Consider the following 20,548-nt stretch of genomic DNA (forward strand, 5'->3'; position numbering starts at 1 on the left):
GATAGAGAGGTGCCCCACTTCCCGGGCTGAAAGGCAAGAAGAGAAAAGGCTTCAGGTCGGTAAAGGGCGCTCTCAGAGGAGTGTGCGCCCCCTCCAGGAAACAGCCTCCTCCTCGAAGCTCCGGCAGCTCCCGCCGCCGCCGCCGGGGAGGCCGCCAGGGTCCGCCCAGCGCCCCGCGCTCCGCCGCCGCCGCGTGCGGCCGGCCGGCAGGGGGCGCTGCGCGGGCCGGGGCCAGCCTAGGCGGCGGGAGGCGGCGGCCGCGGCGGCGGCGGGAGGCGGCGGGAGGCGGGCGGAGGAGGAGGCGGGAGCTGAGCGGGGCGGGCGGCGGCGGGGCCCGAGCCCGAGAAGATGGCGGTGCGGAAGAAGGACGGCGGCCCCAACGTGAAGTACTACGAGGCCGCGGACACCGTGACCCAGTTCGACAACGTGCGGCTCTGGCTCGGCAAGAACTACAAGAAGGTACGCGGGCAGGGCCGAACGGGGCCCGGGGGCGGGACAAAGGGACCGAGGCCCCGCGGCACCCCCCCGCATCCTGCCCACCCTCCCGCGGCCCGCGGCCCGCGGCCCCTCCCCTGCGGCGTCCTGAGCGGCCCCAGCGCGCCCTCCGCCGCCCCGCGCCCCTCCTCCAGCCTCTTTTACCGCCCCCCCCCCCCCAGCCTCTGATTCCAGCCCCCGCCCCAACTGCTGCGCCCTCTGCCCCTTGTTTTTCTCCGCTGGCCCGGCGGGTCCCGGTGCCAGCTGCCCACCCTCCATAAGCCATCGCTTTGCGGGCTTTTCCGGGAGAGACGGCCGGGGGTGGACGGGGTGCCGAATGCACACCCCCACACACACACAGCGTGCCCGGCACGGTGCCCGCCAGAGCTCCCCACGGGGCCAGGTACCAGCAGGGCTGAGGCCTCCCCGGTGCTTTGTGTGTGTTCAGAGAGAGATGATGAAAGCGGGAGGGTAAACAGATATAGAGCAGGCCCTCGACTGCTCATCAGCCTGAAAAAGGCCCCCACCCCGGGATCACCTGTCTATCGCTCGTCCCCCATCTCCGTACAAGGGGCAACAGAACCTCTTTGGGAGTCAGGGTATAGGCGTTCCTGGGCAGCTACCCCTTCTAAAACCATTCCTCAGCTTCACATTGAAGTCACCCCACCACCTGGCCTTGCATTGCCTTGGGTTTGGGGTTCAGAGTCTAGGACACACTTTTATGTCCGTAGTCCCCCATCCCATAACAGGAGATATAAGGTAGTGAACAAAGGGTTCAAGCCCTATCTGTCTTTTCTACCAGACCTCTTCCTGGTGGTGTCTTTGTTTATAGGCCTGGTTGAAAGGAACATCTCTACGTAGGGCTTTTCTCTGGAGATGGTCTGCCTTTCTTCCTTCTCACTACCCCCAGTTAGGGGTTCTCTTTCTGACTTTCCTTCAGTTCTTCAGCTCCCCAGTTCTTCCTGCCTAGCTTTGCAGCCTGTCAGAAGTGTGATGGGTGGTTTAGCAGGACGCCCCCCGATCCTGGTCGTGAGCCTGGGAGGTCTCTCTGGGTGTCAGGATCTTGACAAACAGCTGCTGAGTCTGTGGCTTGTCTGTACCCCAGCGTGAGGCTCTGGTTCCCAGGCATCTACCTTTGACCTTTTGGAAGGGAGATCAGTCTAGGGGCTTAGTCTCTGGCCCCGGGGGGATTGACAGCCTGTGACCTGGTTCAGCTTTCAAGCTCTTAGCTCTCTGTCATTTGCCTTTTCTTTCAGGGATCTCTTTACACCTCCCACTGAAAGGTGCACTTTTCTCTGTGATCAGGGTTGAGGAAAAAGGGGTCAAAAGGTAAAGAGAAAGTTAGCCTCTTGGCACAGTTTTTAAATGAGAACAGAAGGCTAGGATGCTAGGTAGCATAATATGGAAATATTTAAGAAGGCCCAGTGTTGCTTGTCTCCAATACAGTTTCCTCAGAAAGGACAGATGTTGTCTTGCTATTTCCCACCAGGCTGGGTAGTAGCTGGTCTTTTTTTTTTCCATCTAGCAAGGCCTCTGAAGACATTTGTGCCCAGTCCTAGCAGAAGCAGAATGTACAAACTATTCTCTCCGTCCGTTTGCCCTACCTTACTTCCTTGCATCTTTTTTATTAGGCTGTATTATCGGGGGAATCTTGACCTTCCACAAAGTTGCCCCAAGAAGTAAACTCTTGTCTCGCTTAGAGCCTTGAAGATGTTGCTTCTGTGGCCTGAACTCCGTGAATCTTCAGAATTTTACAACTCTCAGTGCTGTTGGCTAGAGATCAGGGTCCTGCAACTCCATTTTCAGGGTGTTGCTGAGGGAGAGTAGGAGACTGCCTTTACCTCCAACACCAAAGACTGGTAACCTAGGCTGGAGGCAGCAGAATTTCAACTTGTTGGTGAGGGGCATCTAGGGCCTTCCTTCTGCCATTTTCTTTTTAGAGACTAAGACACATGGGGGAAGAAGACACTATTTCTTTCTGCCCCAGATGCTTCCAGAGCTCCTGGGGAAGAAATAAGGGAGATGGTGGATAATTGATCTGGGGTCTATTTTTCTTTCCTTTTCCCTGTTTCCCCAGTATATACAAGCTGAACCACCTACCAACAAGTCCCTGTCTAGCCTGGTTGTACAGTTGCTACAATTTCAGGAAGAAGTTTTTGGCAAACATGTCAGCAATGCACCGCTCACTAAACTGCCGGTGAGTGCAAAAAGCACGGGGGCAAAGCCTCCAAACCCGAGAGGGAGTTGTTTTTTTTGTGTTTTTGTAAATTTCATAATTTTTGAGATTTGGGTGATTTCCTACCATCCCTTTCCCTGGTTGGGGTGTTACTGGCTTAGCAGAGTCCCCAGTTTACCATGCCCTTTGTCCTAGGAATATTCTGTGCAACAGGTTATCTCACAGTGTTTAAGCTCAGTCATGAAACTCATGGCATGGTTAAAACATATGAGATTTGGATTTGCACGAGCTTGTGTTCAAATCCTGGCTCTGCCACTTGGTGTCTCTGTGATCTTGGACAAGCCATTTATACCTTTTGAGTCTTGGTTCCTTCATCTCTCCATGGGGTTAATACACCTACCTTGTAGGGTTTCTGTAATGGTTAACGAGGTAACCCAGTAAAGCACATGGCGGGGCTTTGTGTATATTGGTTTCTTTCTCTCCTCTCTTGCAGGCCTCATGATAGAATGGCACAGGGGTTAAAGAATTCCAGCTTCAAGAGGGAGATCAATTCAGCATAGGATTTTGTGAAAGGATTGTGAAGTCATAAGAGAATTTCTGATGTAACTCTCACATACTTCTTCCTTCTCAATTTTGTAGATCAAATGTTTCCTAGATTTCAAAGCAGGAGGTTCCCTGTGCCACATACTTGCAGCTGCCTACAAATTCAAGAGTGACCAGGGATGGTGAGATGCCTTCTCTTCTCTCTGTGCGTCTTACATTTAGTTTAGAGGGAATCCCCCTTCATGATTCCCTGGGGTCTTTGTGGGGTGGGAGCACATAGACATTCTTGCAAGCCTCTTACTTTGCTAGGTCAGTAGGCCTGACCTGCCAGGTTGGCTGGGAGTCAGAGCCAAAATAGTCTCCACGAATGAGTGAGTATGTGTATGTGCATCAGTGTGTGTATTGTAGAGGAAAAGGGATTCTTAGGTTGGCATCTCAAGCTTTTCTTTGTCCTTTTGCACTAAGTACAAAGTGATTCATGGAGTTATGATCAGTGAACCCCAGATCCCAGGTGATTTTGGCAAAGCTGAGGGCACGGTTGCCTCCTAATTTCCCATGTTAAAAAAGTCACATACTCTGACCTCATCCCCAGACTTGAGCTCTACCACTCACTAGATTATTGCCTCTTTACAAGGAGGCGTTACGATTTCCAGAATCCGTCACGCATGGACCGCAACGTGGAAATGTTCATGACCATTGAGAAATCCTTGGTGCAGGTAATAGGAACCTCCTCCATCCATCTCCCTTCTCTTGGTGAGAATCCAAAACCCCTTCCCTGTAATCTCATCCCATTTATCTCTTCTCCCTACAGAATAATTGCCTGTCTCGACCTAACATTTTTCTGTGCCCAGAAATTGAACCCAAACTGCTAGGGAAATTAAAAGACATTATCAAGAGACATCAGGTGAGTGGGTGGGTCAGGAGAGGTTTTAGAAACTCCATGACTCTCTTTCTGAAGTTTTCCGTATAAGAAGCAGCCCTGAGGTAGCCCTACCTACTTGGAAAAGTATTAGAATTAAAGCCTTGAGCCTCTCTTTCTCTGTTCCTCCCATTTCCCAGTCTTGGCAGATTTGGATCACTGTTTCTAGAGACTGCATGCTCCTGGGGGAAGAGCATCTACTTCCACTGAGCTAGAGATTGCCTGGTTTCCGATCAATGAAATCTTTGCTCTTTGGAACTCTATAATAACAAGCAGATGTTGTTGGGACATACAGGGACATAAAATCGACTGTACATTTCCCATGTGTGACAGATTATCTACTCAGAGGATTATCTGCAATTTAAAATTCTTTGATTTGTCTCCATTATTTGCACAATCCCAGCTGTTTCTCTCTGCCAGTTAGCTGATGTGTGCTTAGAGAATGCAAATCAACTTTGATACCATTCTGAGCAAAATATGATTAGGAAGGCAGATCTGTGGTTAAACCTTACTCTGGTTTATTTACATCCATGAGTAAGTCAGAGGGGACCGTACTTACCTGCTTCTCCTTGTGCCATCCAGGGAACGGTCACTGAGGATAAGAACAATGCCTCCCATGTTGTGTATCCTGTCCCAGGGAACCTGGAGGAAGGTGAGACCTGGGTTTTCTTGGTCACTGCAGTGGACAGCTTGGACTGAGAAGTGGAGGACTGCTCAGCAGCTGTGCAGTGCCTGGGCTCCTCTCTCCTTTCAGCCCTGAATCCTCTTACCACCTTTGTTCCTATTTCCAGATCCCCTGCTGCAACAGGAGTTGTGTACAGATTTATTTTGTGTGTATCTCCCTTTAGCTTATGTTTCTTTCTGCTCTCTCTCTATCCCCAGAGGAATGGGTACGGCCAGTCATGAAGAGGGATAAGCAGGTTCTTCTGCACTGGGGCTACTATCCTGACAGGTGAGGATGGGCTCCTGGGGCAGGTTTAAGTACAAGAGCCAGACTGAGAAGCCCTAGAACATCTAGTAAAGCAAGAAGGCACTCTTCGAGGGTTATTTTTAGGTCTAACGTTAATTTGTTCTCCTCCCACCTATTAACGCGAATCCTCTGTCTTGGGGGATGTTTGGACTTATTGGACAAGGCTTAGTCTGAGAGGATTGGGGCTTTCTGTGTGAAATGGTTAGCGTAGTATAATTTTTGGTAAGTAAACATTAGAAATAATCTCAAAGTCTAACAGTGGGAAAATGTTTCAGCAAATTTATATATCTAGTCAGTGGGCTATTTTGCAATCTTTAAACTGATAGAGATAACACGTGATTTGTAGATAAATATTGCAAAAAGTAGGACGTAAAATAACATCTAGTATCAATGCAATTGATAGAACTTGTGTTAGAGTGATTCTTTTCTATTTTTGAAATATTTTATAATCATTTTTATGACTTTATAGTGAAAAGAATCCCAATATTAATTGGAAAAATAATCATACCAAAAAGTAACCCAACAACCCATACTTTTTGTAAATGGGAAAGGTAAAGGTTTGCACTTTATTTTTCCACAACTCTATCCCATTGATTGTGCTTTACGCTCCATTCCCCGTGGCAGTTACGACACGTGGATCCCAGCCAGTGAAATTGAAGCATCTGTGGAAGATGCTCCGACTCCTGAGAAACCTAGGAAGGTGAGCTTTTCTTGTCCGTCCCCCCTCCCCCAAGAAGAATGCCAGGGCCAGACCACTCTTTGGAGGTGAAGCAGAGGCTCCTGTGCCCTTGGGCTCCTCTGTTAAGGATCCCCAGACAGAACTGGGGCTTCCAGGCCTCTCTCCAGGACAGTCTCCCTTTGTACTTCAGGTTCATGCAAAGTGGATCCTGGACACAGACACCTTCAATGAATGGATGAATGAGGAAGACTATGAAGTAAATGATGACAAAAACCCTGTCTCCCGCCGAAAGAAGATTTCAGCCAAGACACTGACGGATGAGGTGAAAGCTCTTCTTCTTTTCTCCTTGAGCCCTTAGCACAAGTCTCAGAACAGGTCTTTGCTGGAGATTGTTGGCTGACATTTGTCCCAATTCTCCAACCTGCAGGTGAACAGCCCAGATTCGGATCGACGGGACAAGAAGGGGGGGAACTATAAGAAGAGGAAGCGCTCCCCATCCCCTTCACCGACCCCAGAAGCTAAGAAGAAGAATGCTAAGAAAGGGTAGGCCAGCCCCTAACCTGCCCCCGCCTTTACTGCCCTGTCCACACCATGGTGAAGGAAGGAAGGACAAATACCCTCCCGTAACCACTGGGCCCTGACCTGGGTGAGCCTGAGAGGGAGGATGAGGAGGTCTTCTTTAGCTGTCCAGTGAACACTTCTGATCCTGGCCACTAGTAAACTCACAGAGAGCTTAATCTCCAAATGAAAGGCCTTTGCCTTTTCCCATTACTCTATAGTGATTGGTTTCTCTTTGCTCAGCTCTGCCCTCAGGATTCTCTCTCCCTTTTTTATTTCCTTCCAGTTTTATTGAGGTGTAGTTGACATACAGCCTTGTATAAGTTTAAGGAATACAGTATCATGATTTGGTTTACATACATCATGAAGTGATTATCATAATACATTTGGTGAACATCTATCGTCTCATGTAGCTAATAAATTAAAGAAATAGAAAAATAAATAAGTAAAAACATTTTCTTTTCTTGTGCTGAGAACTCTCCGGATTTCCTGTCTTAACAACTTTCATGTGTACCATACGGCAGTGTTAATTATATTTATCATGTTGTACCTCACAGTCCCTTTGGGAGTCTTTCTTGCTTCCCTTCCGTTGGACCTCACCTTCCAGGGATTCCTTGTCCAGGGGTGACTAGATTCTTTCACTCTCTTTCCTTCCCAGTCCCTCAACACCTTACACCAAGTCAAAGCGTGGCCACAGAGAAGAGGAGCAAGAAGACCTGACAAAGGACATGGACGAGCCCTCACCGGTCCCCAATGTGGAAGAGGTGACGTTGCCCAAGACAGGTATGGGCCAGACCAAACTCCTGGGCCCCCGCGCCCTGTCCTGCTCTTCCTGTGTCAAACCCCCTGGGTGGGCTGACTTCCCAGGCCCAGCTCCGGGTCTAGAGGATCTTTCCCTTCAGCTTAGCTGGTTATTGAAACCATTTTCCTCACCCCAGACAAGCCTTGAACTTCATATCCGTATCTGAGCTGTGGACTGTGCTGTGTCTCCAAACTCTTTTTTATTACACGCCGTCAGTAAGATATATCTGAGCACAAATTATACACGTGTACTGTTTACCACGACTTTAGGAACATTATAAAACACATACATTGTCTAAAAATGGGCAAATGTAGAGGATAAGATTAAAAAATATAAAGAGAGGTTCTGATATTCTTTGCCTATATTTCAGTGGACCCTCTTTTGCGTCCCCATTTTGGAGACCATTGCTCTGCAGTACTGGTTTACAGTCTGTATTCCATAGACATCCAGGAGTGGGTTTCAGGAGTAGGATAGGGGAGGCCACTGAGAGAGAGGAGTTCCGGCTTCCGCCCCCTCATCAATCAGAGCAGCTCTCCTCTCTATTTGTGTTTTCTCCTGAGCTGCTGTGTATGAATTCAGTGGAGGAAAATGTCCTCTGCTTTCAAAAATGTTTACGATCCACCTACTCTACAGAGTGATTTGGTCAGACTCTGTCTCAGTCCATGAAGAACTTACAGACACGTGAATGGAGATAAGGGCCAATCAAAGACCAGAATGGTTGATGAGTGTTCGTAGAGTAGAAGATGCTTCTTTATAAGAAAAAAGTTGAGTTAAATGCATTTTTGGTTGGGGAAGGGGAGAAAGTGGCAGGAAGGGGAGAAAGTTTCAAGCCGCAGAATGATTGTGATTGGTGGAAGTTACTACGTTTTGTGATCAGATGGGGCAAGCTTTTGGAGGAAGTGAGCTCTCTGGAACTGTTAGCAGTAGAGAGGCGAGGGCTTGATTTAGGCAGAACCTGTCTGTGAAAATGACTCTCTCCCCTGGCAGTCAATACTAAGAAGGACTCGGAGTCAGCCCCAGTCAAAGGAGGCACCATGACTGACCTGGGTAAGATGGGCAGCTTGGGGCAGGGTGGTCAACGCCCAAAGGAGGGGAGGGGAGGCCGCCACCTGCCCCTAGCCTGCCGGGGCCTTTCCGAAAGCACACTAGTTCTGCGGCCCCTGAGGAGGCTCCAGCCTTCTATCTTGCTGTCCCTCTCTTTCAGATGAACAAGAGGATGAAAGCATGGAGACCACGGGCAAGGTGGAGCCAGTTTAGAGAGGCCCTACCTCTCTATGTGATTCTGACTTGTTATTATAAAGTTTCTTCTACCCAGAACTGTCCACTGCCCAGACTTCTCCCACCATAATTCTAGCTGTTGCTCAAAACTCTGACGCTTTGAGTCCCGGGGCCCAGAACTGTCCATTCCCATCCCATCTTTAGTGCCCACATTCCTGGGGTGTAGGAGAAGCAGGGGGTTGCTAGGGGCAAGATGGGAATGCTGAGAGTCCAGCAGCCTCCGTACTCACAGGATGAGGATGAGAACAGCACGGGGAACAAGGGGGAGCAGACCAAGAATCCGGACCTGCACGAGGACAACGTGACCGAACAGACCCATCACATCATCATCCCAAGCTATGCTGCCTGGTTTGACTACAATAGGTATCGGTGCTCCACCTTCTCACTAAATCCTCATTTTCCTGCTCCACAGATCAACATGTTGTTCCTCCTCCTGCCTCCAAATAAGTTACCTCTTCCTCAGCCAGGTAAACCGGGGTACAGTTCAGTTTTAGGGAAACTCCTGGTCTCTGAGTCTTCCAGCCCCGGCGCAGAGTTCTCCCCAAGCGTCTCATTCCTTCCTGCTGCCCCATCTTCCAGGCTTTTCCTCCCTTTGGGGTCTCATCTCTCCTCTAGAGCCTCTGAATGCACCCTCTCTTGTCTTGCAGTGTTCATGCCATAGAGCGGAGGGCTCTCCCTGAGTTCTTCAACGGCAAGAACAAGTCCAAGACTCCAGAAATGTAAGGAAATCTCAGCTCAGGATCCTCTCCCTCCTGTCCCCATTTGTTCCTCCCGATCCAGTGTGGCAAACAATTCTTGAGCTCCTTCCATGAGCTAGGCACTGTGCTGGGCTTACAGAGACATGGTCTCTGCCCACAGGCAGCCTCAGCCCAGCACTGCGACCACTGCTCTCTAGGATTTGCCTGGGGGCCATATTAAGCATATGCCCCTTCTGCTCAAAACAAGTATCTGCTCCGGTGCCTACAGAGCCTTTCCATCCATAATTACTCATGCTGTCTAAAATGCAAATATCTCTAGCATAAGTAGTAGCTTTGACTAAAATATAACTGACTACTATTGGTCCCTTAGAGTAGGTTTTTTGTTTTGTTTTGTTTTTGCGGTACGCGGGCCTCTCACTGTTGTGGCCTCTCCCGTTGCGGAGCACAGGCTCCGGACGCGCAGGCTCAGCGGCCACGGCTCACGGGCCCAGCCGCTCCGCGGCATGTGGGATCTTCCCGGGCCGGGGCACAAACCCGTGTCCCCTGCATCGGCAGGCAGACTGTCAACCACTGCGCCACCAGGGAAGCCCTAGAGTAGGTTTTGATAGGAAAAAATGGGAGGAGGAACTATTAAGACCCAAGTCTGTGAATTGAGGGATGGAGAAATGTGTTTTGTAAAGTACGGGCTTCGGGCCCAGAAGTCTTCATCTCCTTCAAGGCTTCTCCTCGGGGCAAATCTGCCTGGCTTCAGTTTGGTGTTTTCCACGGTTAGGGATGCTCCATGATATATATGGTGAGGCAGATGAGACTTAGTGCTGAGCCCAGGCCCCCTGAGGACTGAACCAGCTGGCTTCCCAGCTGCTCCTTAGCTTCCCCACTCCCTGCTCCGGGGCCACCTTCCCTTCCACCATGTTTCTTTCCCTGAAGCCTGGTATGGTTCTCTCCTCCTCCTCTTCCTGGGGAAAACAGTGTGTGAAAAAGCTCTCTCCAGAGGAAGTAGTGACAGATGACAGGAGTGCAACTTGATCTGCAGGCAGAGTTGGAACTAGAACTGTTCTACATTTTGCACTCTTGGTGTAAAATAGTAAATGATAATTGCCTACATGTATTGAGAGCTTACTATCTCCCAGGCATTATCCTAAGTGTCCTACATACCTTGACTAATTTAATATTCACATCAGCTTTAGAGGTAGGTCCTATTATCTTCAGTTTAGTGATAAGGAAACAGGTGTAGAGGTGTTAAGTCACTTGCTTAAGGTCACACAGCTCGTGAGTAGTAAAGCTGGGATCTGAGTCCTTTAGTCTGGCTCATGTTCTCAAATTTTACACTATACCACACAAGAGCTACCATTATGGGGGCTCGTATGGTGTGCCCAGCACTGTTCTAAACCTCTACAGACCTTTCTAATTCTCAATAGACACTTCATTTTACAGATGAGGAAACTGAGGTTCAAAAAATTTAAGGCCATCACAATAGAACTAGGATTTGAACTTAGACCTTTCCACCTTTGAAACACGTTTTCTCAATACCATGCCATGCTGAGTAGGTGGAGGCACCGATCAGGACTTCCCTTTAACATCTGTCTTTGGAATTAAGGGCACTTTCTCTTACCTTTTGATTCCTTTTCAAAAGTTGGATTGAGGGAGTTCCCTGGTGGCCTAGTGGTTAGGATTCCAGGCTTTTCATTGCGGTGGCCTAGGTTCAATCCCTGGTCAGAGAACTGAGATCCTGCAAGCTGAGTGGCACAGCCAAAAAAAGTTGGATGAAACATCCCCAAGTACAGCTAAGGAGATAACTCATTTAACTAAAAACCCCATCAAAGATTTGAACCCCTCGTGTCTAGCACACAGTGCCCTGCAGTGTGTATTGAGTCTGCTGCGGTGTTCTTCTCTCTCTCTGTCACACAGGAGAAGTCCTTAGCTCTCTTATCATTTTTCCTACCCGTCAGCCCTCTCATCGTTCATCTCTCTCTCTTCTAAGCTACCTGGCCTATCGAAACTTCATGATCGACACTTACCGGCTGAACCCCCAAGAGTATCTCACGTCCACTGCCTGCCGCAGGAACCTGGCGGGTGACGTCTGTGCCATCATGAGGTGGGTCTGCAGCTGAGGGGCAGCGGGTACCTAAGGATGAATGCACACAGATGTCTCTTGGCTGATGTAGAGAGGCCGGCAAGGAGCATAGGGGAGGAGCAGGAAAGAACATCTCTAGAGAAAGGCGAAGTTCAGGTTCGGGTACGGGTGACTTAGGGAATGGCAGGGGCGCTCTCGGAAGTGTGGAGGAATGGAGGAGGGGCGCGTCTGTAGTGAAGGAGCCTACCCAGCGAGATATGCAAGAGGAGATGTTTAGTAGCTGGGTGGGTATAGAGAGAGGCCCCCGCTGTGGATGTGGACGTGGGTGTCACTGGCATATAGGTGCTGGGAGGAGACGGTATTTCCCAGGGAGTGGGAGGAGTGGAGAAGAGGGTGCCCCAGCTCCACCCCAGCCCTTCTCCTCGTGTGTGACCCTGTCTCTGCCTCTCTCCTCACAGAGTCCATGCCTTCCTAGAACAGTGGGGTCTTATTAACTACCAGGTGGATGCTGAGAGTCGACCAACACCAATGGGGCCTCCGCCCACCTCGCACTTCCACGTCTTGGCGGACACACCGTCTGGGCTGGTGCCTCTGCAGCCCAAGACCCCGCAGGTAGGGCGAGGGGCTGTGGGGACAGGGTGGGACTGGGCAAAATGGGGCTTCTTCGTACTTTTCTTTTTCTGGTTTTTTAGGGTAATGGTTCAGGAGTGTTTTGAGGCTTCTTCCTTTCCCAGGGGATGCAGAGGGCCACAGGAATCAGCCCCATGTATTTAGCACCCTCTCTCAGCCTTTGTGCCCAAGACTGTGAGGACTTGCTGAGGCAGAAGAGATGCTTCTTGTCCTCGGGGAGCAGATAGGCTAATTAGGGGACGGAGCAGATAGAGAAAAATGGCTTAAAATTAAGTTGCATGAAAATTTTTAACTTTGTCACGTTTCCAACATTTTTTCATTTTTGCTTCATAATTTTTATCACTTCCATTTTTTTCCACTTCCATTTCATACATCACAAAAATTAAGAAGAGAAAAGTTACGTGGCTTGCCCAAGGCCACACATGTAGGGTTAGAACCTACTTGTTCAGCTCCTAAATCCTAAGAGAACCTGTAAAGATCCATGTGAATACAAATGGATATCATGCCAACTACAGGTCTAAATAATCATTAAGGGAATACGGAACAGTGGCATGAGTGCCCCCCAAGCTTGCGAGCTGCCCGGCATTTGCTCTTGAGGCCTCCAGGGCCTCGGCCTGGTCTTTTCCTGCCCAGCCTCCATGACGCCAAGCTCTGTCCCCCAGGGCCGCCAGGTTGATGCTGATACCAAGGCTGGGCGAAAGGGCAAAGAGCTGGATGACTTGGTGCCAGAGACGGCTAAGGGCAAGCCAGAGCTGGTAGGTGGGGTGTAGACCCCGCTGGGCTTCTTATTTGCCCCTTTATTGGGGGGCCCCTGCCCGGGAAGAAGAGCCATGAGAGCAGAGGCGCTACAGCAGTGAGGGAGGAAGTCCCGCCCAGGGGTGTCCCTGGCTGTGGGAAGGAAGCTCCTTCTGTCTGTCCTCTCTCTCTGTCTGCCCCTGGCTCCTGGCGGTCACTCGGACTCACCTCTTTCTTTCCCCTCCACAAATAGCAGACCTCTGCTTCCCAGCAAATGCTCAACTTCCCTGATAAAGGCAAGGAGAAACCAACAGACATGCAGAACTTTGGGCTGCGCACGGACATGTACACAAAGAAGAACGTCCCCTCCAAGGTACGGAGGTGCGGGCTGCCTGGGGGTGGTGCACCTTCTCTCCTTGAGGCTGCGGGCTCCTCCCTCTGACCCACCTGTGTTTCCCCTGCAGAGCAAAGCTGCGGCCAGTGCCACTCGAGAGTGGACAGAACAGGAGACCCTGCTACTCCTGGAGGTAAGTAGGGCAAGGGAAGGGGAGCCCTATGAAAACGGAAGTGGCCGGGGGGCCGGCCGCACTCGTGAGTGGGGAGAGCATGATCTTGCCCCAGTCTCTCTCCTTCCTGGCGCCCATTGCATCTGCCCCAAGGACCAGCTCCAGGCCAGGGACTGGGACCATTTCGTTAACCCCTTGTCCTTTCTTAGTGCTACTTGCAGATCCCCCTTGGACCCAGCGGAGTACGCAAATACCACAACCCAGAGAGCTTTGAAGCAGCTCCGTTTAGTGGGATGGGGGTGTTGACCTTCAAGGAAAGTGGTTAAGTGAGGTTGTGTCTCCACCACCACCAGGCACTGGAAATGTACAAAGATGACTGGAACAAAGTATCAGAGCACGTGGGAAGCCGCACACAGGACGAATGCATCTTGCATTTTCTTCGGCTTCCCATTGAAGACCCGTACCTGGAGGACTCAGAGGCCTCCCTGGGCCCCCTGGCCTACCAGCCCATCCCCTTCAGCCAGTCAGGCAACCCTGTGATGAGCACCGTTGCCTTCCTGGCCTCTGTCGTCGACCCTCGAGTGGCCTCTGCTGCTGCGAAGTCAGCCCTAGGTAATGCGGAGGGGTCCTGGCCCTCTTGGTTTGCGTTTGAAGGGCTGGGTACTCAGGCCGTGAAACCCCCTCAAGTTTGGCTGCCCTCCTGGCCTTGTCTGCTGCCGGCATCAGCCCAGGCACCTGTCCAGCTCCATGACGGTGTAGATGAAGAGCCGGGCTTGTGAGGAAGCTCTCACAGGGAGAGCCAGACTGCCTACCGCCCGCTCCCAGCCTCACCCTCTCTGGGTCTTACAGAAGAGTTCTCCAAAATGAAGGAAGAGGTACCCACAGCCTTGGTGGAGGCCCACGTTCGGAAAGTGGAAGAAGCAGCCAAAGTGACAGGCAAAGCAGACCCAGCCTTTGGTCTGGAAAGCAGTGGCATTGCAGGAACCACCTCTGATGAGCCTGAGCGGATTGGTAAGACCTGGCATGTTCCCGGACTCCTCCCTTTTTACCACGAGCCTGAGCCACCTGGCCTCCCCATACCATCCCTGCATCCAGTTGGCCTCAGAGCACAGGACGAATGGGGAGAATTGGTGGGGCTTTTGTTTTTCCCAGGGCTTTACCTTAGGTACCGTGGCTCCCCACTGGTCCTCCCAGTAAGATCTTGGCTAGGAGAAGGGGCTGTTGGAAGAGCATTGTAGACAGACTGTGTCAGACATTTCCCGTTTCCTCTCCCCCGGGCCCAGAGGAGAGCGGGACTGACGAGGCGCGGGCGGAGGGCCAGGCCACAGAGGAGAAGAAGGAGCCCAAGGTATAGCGGGACCCACACAGGCTGGGAGGGCAGAGGGGACAGGCGTGGACCGCGGTGGGGGGGAGCCGGCTCCGTTCAGCTCAGGCAGGCTGGGCTGGACCTCCCAAGTAAGAGGCGTAAACTCAGTTCCTGGTCTGGGCCCTCTGTGTGCGAACCAGCGCCCTGATGCTCCCTCCTTTCCTGGGACTCCAGGAACCACGAGAAGGAGTTGGGGCTATAGAGGAAGAAGCAAAGGAGAAGGCCAGCGAGGCGCCCAAGAAGGATGACGAGAAAGGGAAAGACGGCGACAGCGAGAAGGATTCAGAGAAGAGTGACGGGGACCCGATAGGTGAGCCTCGAGCATGGGGTGGTTGGGGTCCAGGAAGGAAGCGAGGCTGTAGGGCTCAAGACCCTTTTCCTGGCCCAGTTGATCCTGAGAAGGAGAAGGAGCCCAAGGAAGGGCAGGAGGAAGTGCTGAAGGAAGTGGTGGAGTCGGAGGGGGAAAGGAAGACGAAGGTGGAGCGTGACATCGGCGAGGGCAACCTCTCTACCGCTGCGGCCGCTGCCCTGGCTGCCGCTGCCGTGAAGGCCAAGGTGAGGACCAGAGACCCGGGGAGGCGGTTCCCCTTCCCTCATCTCACGTCACCTGGAAGAAATCCTTTCCTGTCATCCTTAAACAACGCTGGCCTGTTTCCTTTCCCTTTTGATCGTGAGAGGGAGACTCGGTCATCTCTTCTCTAGGCTTTTTTAAGCCTTTACCATTGGGCCTGTTTTCACCCTCTAATTATTTGACCTTGTCTTATCCTTTGCCGCTCTCTCTCTGTCTCTTCATGTTCTTTTAAAAACATCGGTCAAGCCTGTGCTACTTTCTGGGTTGTGACCACAGCAAGTTCTTTCTTGAAACCTGGCAGCCTCCACGCTACCCTTCTCGGTCCCGGAACGTCTTCAGCTGGGTCCTCCCACTGACGGGCCGCCCCACCCCTCCTTCCTTAGCACTTGGCTGCCGTTGAAGAGAGGAAGATCAAATCTCTGGTGGCCCTGCTGGTGGAGACCCAGATGAAAAAGTTGGAAATCAAACTCCGGCACTTTGAGGAGCTAGAGACGATCATGGACCGGGAGCGAGAAGCAGTGAGTTGTGTCCCCTGGGTGTTGGTGGGGTCCCACCTGGACACTGGGCTGGGCCCCAGTTTAGGATGGAGGGAGCAGCAGTGCAGAGAGCCTGAGGCCAACGGGACAACACAGCAGAGCGGGCCAGCCCAGGCCAGGGCCGGAGTCCGCCCAGGCAGCTGGGGCTAAGCAACCCACAGGTGTAGCCTGGAGACCGAGGTCCCACAGAATGTCCGCTCCAGGGTCACGTTCTAGTCGGTTCTTTTTTTTTTTTTTTTTGCTGTACGCGGGCCTCTCACTGTTGTGGCCTCCCCCATTGCGGAGCACAGGCTCCGGACGCACAGGCCCAGCGGCCATGGCTCACGGGCCCAGCCTCTCCGCGGCATGTGGGATCCTCCCAGACCGGGGCACGAACCCGCATCCCCCGCATCGGCAGGCGGACTCTCAACCACTGCGCCACCAGGGAAGCCCTAGTCGGTTCTTTGATTGCTGCACCTCCAGGTCCTTGAAGGGTGCTTGGCCCATAGTAGACTCTCAATAGAGATTTGTTGAGTGATTGAACAGGTTTAAGGCATGATGAGAGGGTAAGGGCTTCAGATCCAGGAGGTGCACTTGGAAAGGGAATGGGACGGACAAGGTATTGAATCATTTTGATTTTGAGAAGATATAAAAGAAATAGAAGACAGGGACTCTGACCCTGATCTCCCCAATTGAAGATATCAAACATACAATAAGGAGACATCAAAACCAGTTAATGCTTCAGGTATATGACAAATGCAAATTAAGAGGCTTCCAATTAAGTATAAAAGTCCTGAGAGAGAACGGAATAAAGGCTAAAACTCAGAGGCTAGGGAGTTGATCTGGGGTGGCTTCCTAAGAATGGTGAGTTTTTCTCCAGTTTTGAAGGAAGAAAAGAACATGATTTGACAAGAGGAACTGGAGGCGTTTTCCAGATTAAAGTAATGACATATCCAAAGCTTTGGAGCTGACATGAGCAAGGGCTGCCACCAGATTAAGTCCACTGCAGTGAGAAGCCAGCGGGCAGCCAGGAGACCTGGTGGGGGGAATTGGAGAGGGGAGGGCGGGGGGCACGGAGGAAGCCAAGCCCAAGGGTGAGATTTGGCGTGGGGAGCTGCCAGAACGAGAGTCTGGGTTTGTCAGAAGACAAAGCAGGGGACAAGGCATTCGCCTCTGGGGTCTCCTGAACCCGAGTAACCGTTCTCATTGGTCCTGGCAGCTGGAGTACCAGAGGCAGCAGCTCCTGGCCGACAGACAAGCCTTCCACATGGAGCAGCTGAAGTACGCGGAGATGAGGGCCCGGCAGCAGCACTTCCAGCAAATGCACCAACAGCAGCAGCCGCCCCCGCAAGCCCTGCCCCCGGGCTCCCAGCCTGTCCCACCTGCAGGCGCTGCTGGGCCACCCGCTGTCCACGGCTTGGCTCTGGCTCCAGCCTCCATGGCCCCTGCCTCTGCGGGCAGTGGGGCCCCTCCTGGAAGCTTGGGCCCCTCTGAACAGATTGGGCAGGCAGGGTCAACTGCGGTGCCACAGCAGCAACAAGCAGCTGGAGCCCCCCAGCCTGGGGCAGTCCCACCAGGGGTACCCCCCCCTGGACCCCACGGTGAGTGATGGGTTCTGGAACTCTCGCTGACTGGAGGGATCCGGGTGAACGTTCCAGTTCCCCTCAGAGGGGGTACGGGATAGGACTGGAGATGAGGCTCAGCCTCGATTTCTGTAGATTGACCTTGGTTAGATCCCTAAGCCAGCAGGGATCCCTCCCCAATCCCAGGCTTTGGGAATTTTGTTCCAAGGATTCACCACTTATTCTAGTATCAGGAAAAAGGAAGGTGGCACCTAGGAGTGACGAGGTTATCCTCGCTGTGAAAGTGAGTTGGCAAGTGAGATTGTATGCTTCTAATCTTCTCAATCTCTCCTTTTCATTCCCAGGCCCCTCACCGTTCCCCAACCAACAAACTCCTCCCTCAATGATGCCAGGGGCAGTGCCAGGCAGCGGGCACCCAGGCGTGGCGGGTAATGCTCCTTTGGGTTTGCCTTTTGGCATGCCGCCTCCCCCCCCTGCTCCATCCATCATCCCATTTGGTAGCCTAGCCGACTCCATCAGTATTAACCTCCCCCCTCCTCCTAACCTGCATGGGCATCACCACCATCTCCCGTTCGCCCCGGCCACTCTCCCCCCCCCTAACCTGCCTGTGTCCATGGCGAACCCTCTACATCCTAACCTGCCGGCGACCACCACCATGCCATCTTCTTTGCCTCTTGGGCCGGGGCTCGGATCCGCCGCAGCCCAGAGCCCTGCCATTGTGGCAGCTGTTCAGGGCAACCTCCTGCCCAGTGCCAGCCCACTGCCAGGTGAGAAGGGTCCTGGAGGGGAGAAGGGTGAGGGAGAGGGGTCCACGTGGAGGGCTGGAGGGCACGTGGGGAGGGGCTCAGGTACTAGAGCTTCCACGATCCCTTTTTGAACGCTCTGGTAAAATTAGAACACAGGAGGGAAGGGCCTCTCTGGCTGTCCTCCACCATTCCCCAGCCTGGCAGCTGCCACCCCTGGGATGACGCTGGGGCCTTTCACTGGTGGGTCATGGAGGAGTCCTGTGGCACAGAGCATCTCTGTTGTAAACTGGAAAAACGGCTACTTGTCTGCATGATGATTGGCGTTCCCTTTGCTTGTTCCCATCACGTTCAAGTGCCCCATGTAGAGGGTTCCTTTGGGGGCAGGATGATGATTTGGGGTATCCCAGTTTTCCCAGCGTATGGTGGGAGAGGGTGTCGGGGAAAGGAAGTTGTACACCGTGGGTACTCTTTCATCTCCTGTCCATTGCATGCCATGCCCGGTTGTTTGTCTGGTGGCCTGGGTCTGGAGCCCTCTCTCCTGCTCACCCCAGCTGATGCAGCTCCCTTCTCTCCACAGACCCAGGCACCCCCCTGCCTCCAGACCCCACAGCCCCGAGCCCAGGCACAGTCACCCCTGTGCCGCCCACACAGTGAGGAGCCAGCCAGACATCTCTCTCCCTCACCCCCCATGGATATCAAGGTTCCAGGAACAGCCCTCTCCCCACCACTGGGACCCTCCCCCAGCCTGGAGAGTTCGTCACTACGTAAGGAAAGCTCCTCCTGCCCCTCCAAAGCCCCCGCCATGCCTGTCAGGGGCGTGCACTTTTATATTGGATTATTCAAGGACTTCTGTGGAAAAGATGTTTCTAATGTCTGGGAGAGAAGATAGGATGGGGATGCTGCCCTCAAAGGACGGGCTGGGGGAAGTGTTTATACAAGGTTCTAATTAACCACTTCTAAGGGTACATCCCCTCAAAACTATTGCATTTTTTATGGATTGAAAAAAAGTGAAGCTCTTTAAAAGGAAGTAGAGATTTTAAAAAAGCCACATTGGAGCTCCCTCCACCCAGTGGAAAAAATCCAACTTTTACATATTTTGAGGAGGGAGGTGAGTTTTAGGAAAGGGGCATTTAGGTTCTGGGGAGAGCTCTGGGGATAGAACAGGGTGCAGAAACCTGTCTTCTCCGGCCCCTCGTTAGTGACTGAGGCAGCTCCCGAACACCCTTGGCCACCCCACCCCCAGTTTATTCCCACTAATCTCTCCTGCTGCTTCCTCGGTGTTGCTGTTTAAGGCCACCCCAGTTCAGCCAATGGCCCCTTTCCCTCTGAATGTCAGCTTTGTGTTTTAAAGTCTCCTGCGTAGTTGATGTCAGCGTATGTGTATTCGGTGGGGACACATTTTTGGGGTTCCTGTGGCAGGTAGTAGAGGAAGAAAGGGCGCTCGGGGCTATGCTGCCTCCTGCCTGGGCTCTGTCAGCGAGCGGGCTCCCAGAAGACGTGGAGAGGGGCTCTAAGAGGACGGGAAGTCCTAAAAACGTGAAATTGTCAAAAGCACTTAAGCACCTCCTTCTTAGGGCTTGGTGGGTCACCCCGCTCACCTCTTCCCTCTCCCACCAAGACCATCAGAACCGTGGCTGGCAGTAGCTAGGGATTCCCTGGGATTTGGGGCAGCAGCCGGGCAGGGGGTGCCGACCTAGGGTAGTGCCGACCCCCTGCTTGCAGCTCACGGCTCGGTTCTGCTCCCCGGATCCCAGTGCCCCCGGTACCAGCTCCCCGCTCTTCGTCCTTGGTGTGAAGGCAAAAGTGACTCCAGGCTCTCCACCAGTTCTTCCTGGTCCCTCCCACCAGGCCTTGTGTTCCTCGTGTCCCCATATTTCTCTTCCTCTGCGTCTTGGCACCTTTCTTCTGTTCAAAAGTTTTCTGTAAATTTTCTCTTTTTTCTTTCTTCTTCTTTTTCTTTTTTTCTTTTTTCTTTTTTTTTTTTATAAATTAATTTGCTTTCAGTTCCATCTGTGGATGCCTTCTGTGTTCTCTTACCTGTGGCTGTTAGGCGGGCGGGGGGGATCGGGCTGGGGGCAGCACTCCTGGAGTCTTTCCCAGTGGCGCTCGGCGGGGCTGCAGAGGCACTGGGCCTCTCTCCCAAACAGGCCAAGGGCAGCACAGCTGTCCAGACTGTACAACTGGTGCAGGGACTGGGCAGAGGCTCTCTCTCACCTACCCTCAAAATAGCCATTTAAGACTTGGAAGGACATCCTCACATCCCAGAGATTTTGTCTATTTATCCTTTCAGAAGTGGTGGCTTCATATCTTCCCTTATTAGGCGGGGAGAAGGCAGGCATCTCAGCTACTTGTTACTGTTGGCCCCTAGCCTTGCTGAAGTGACACACAGGCTCAGGCAGTGCTAATATGGCCTGGCTTTTGCGCCAATAAACACTCTCCGGGCTCCCCGACAAAAGGCCTTCAGTTCTGGGGAGGGCTAGGAGAGGACTCAGCGCCACATGGCATGGCACAAGGGTGGCCAGCGTTGGTGCTACAGGGATTTATGGCTTTCCTAATCCCCAAGGGGTAGGCTTTGTAGCATCAATAACTAAGGCCAGCATTTCTTAAATCAGGCAAAGATGGTTCCTAGAGGCCCTTTGCCGGCCGGCTTTCCCCAGCCTCTGGTCCATTGACCCCAGACTGTCCTCCCCTTCACCCTGCTCAAGAAGGAAAGCAGAACCGCATG

The 20,548-nt window shown here is 52.4% G+C and overlaps 1 protein-coding gene across 10 annotated transcripts; it reads left to right on the forward strand.

Annotated features, from left to right (window-relative positions):
• The first annotated feature begins 308 nt into the window (after positions 1–308).
• Positions 309–19,832, forward strand: SMARCC2 (SWI/SNF related, matrix associated, actin dependent regulator of chromatin subfamily c member 2). Of its 10 annotated transcripts, none has more exons than XR_009533751.1 (30): positions 309–459; positions 2,552–2,671; positions 3,290–3,375; positions 3,828–3,909; positions 4,005–4,097; positions 4,695–4,764; positions 4,995–5,064; positions 5,707–5,782; positions 5,952–6,083; positions 6,189–6,304; positions 6,978–7,102; positions 8,109–8,168; positions 8,326–8,363; positions 8,632–8,762; positions 9,047–9,118; positions 11,079–11,192; positions 11,630–11,783; positions 12,464–12,556; positions 12,790–12,909; positions 13,001–13,063; positions 13,396–13,654; positions 13,892–14,053; positions 14,326–14,390; positions 14,583–14,718; positions 14,797–14,963; positions 15,363–15,497; positions 16,714–17,095; positions 17,422–17,844; positions 18,401–18,587; positions 19,546–19,832. XR_009533751.1 is itself a non-coding variant. In XM_060111868.1 (30 exons), the coding sequence occupies exons 1-30, from the start codon at positions 349–351 to the stop codon at positions 18,475–18,477; spliced, it is 3,459 nt and encodes a 1,152-aa protein (XP_059967851.1). In that variant the 5' UTR covers positions 309–348; the 3' UTR covers positions 18,478–19,832. The 10 variants fall into 10 exon arrangements, 8 of the variants coding, with proteins under 8 accessions (XP_059967851.1, XP_059967852.1, XP_059967846.1 ...); XR_009533752.1 differs by having other exon boundaries at positions 19,578–19,832; XM_060111868.1 differs by having other exon boundaries at positions 17,422–17,505; positions 17,779–17,844; positions 18,401–19,832.
• Positions 19,833–20,548: the final 716 nt, after the last annotated feature.

Source organism: Mesoplodon densirostris, chromosome 11 (genome assembly GCF_025265405.1).
Source record: "Mesoplodon densirostris isolate mMesDen1 chromosome 11, mMesDen1 primary haplotype, whole genome shotgun sequence".
Classification (NCBI taxonomy): Eukaryota; Metazoa; Chordata; class Mammalia; order Artiodactyla; family Ziphiidae; genus Mesoplodon; species Mesoplodon densirostris.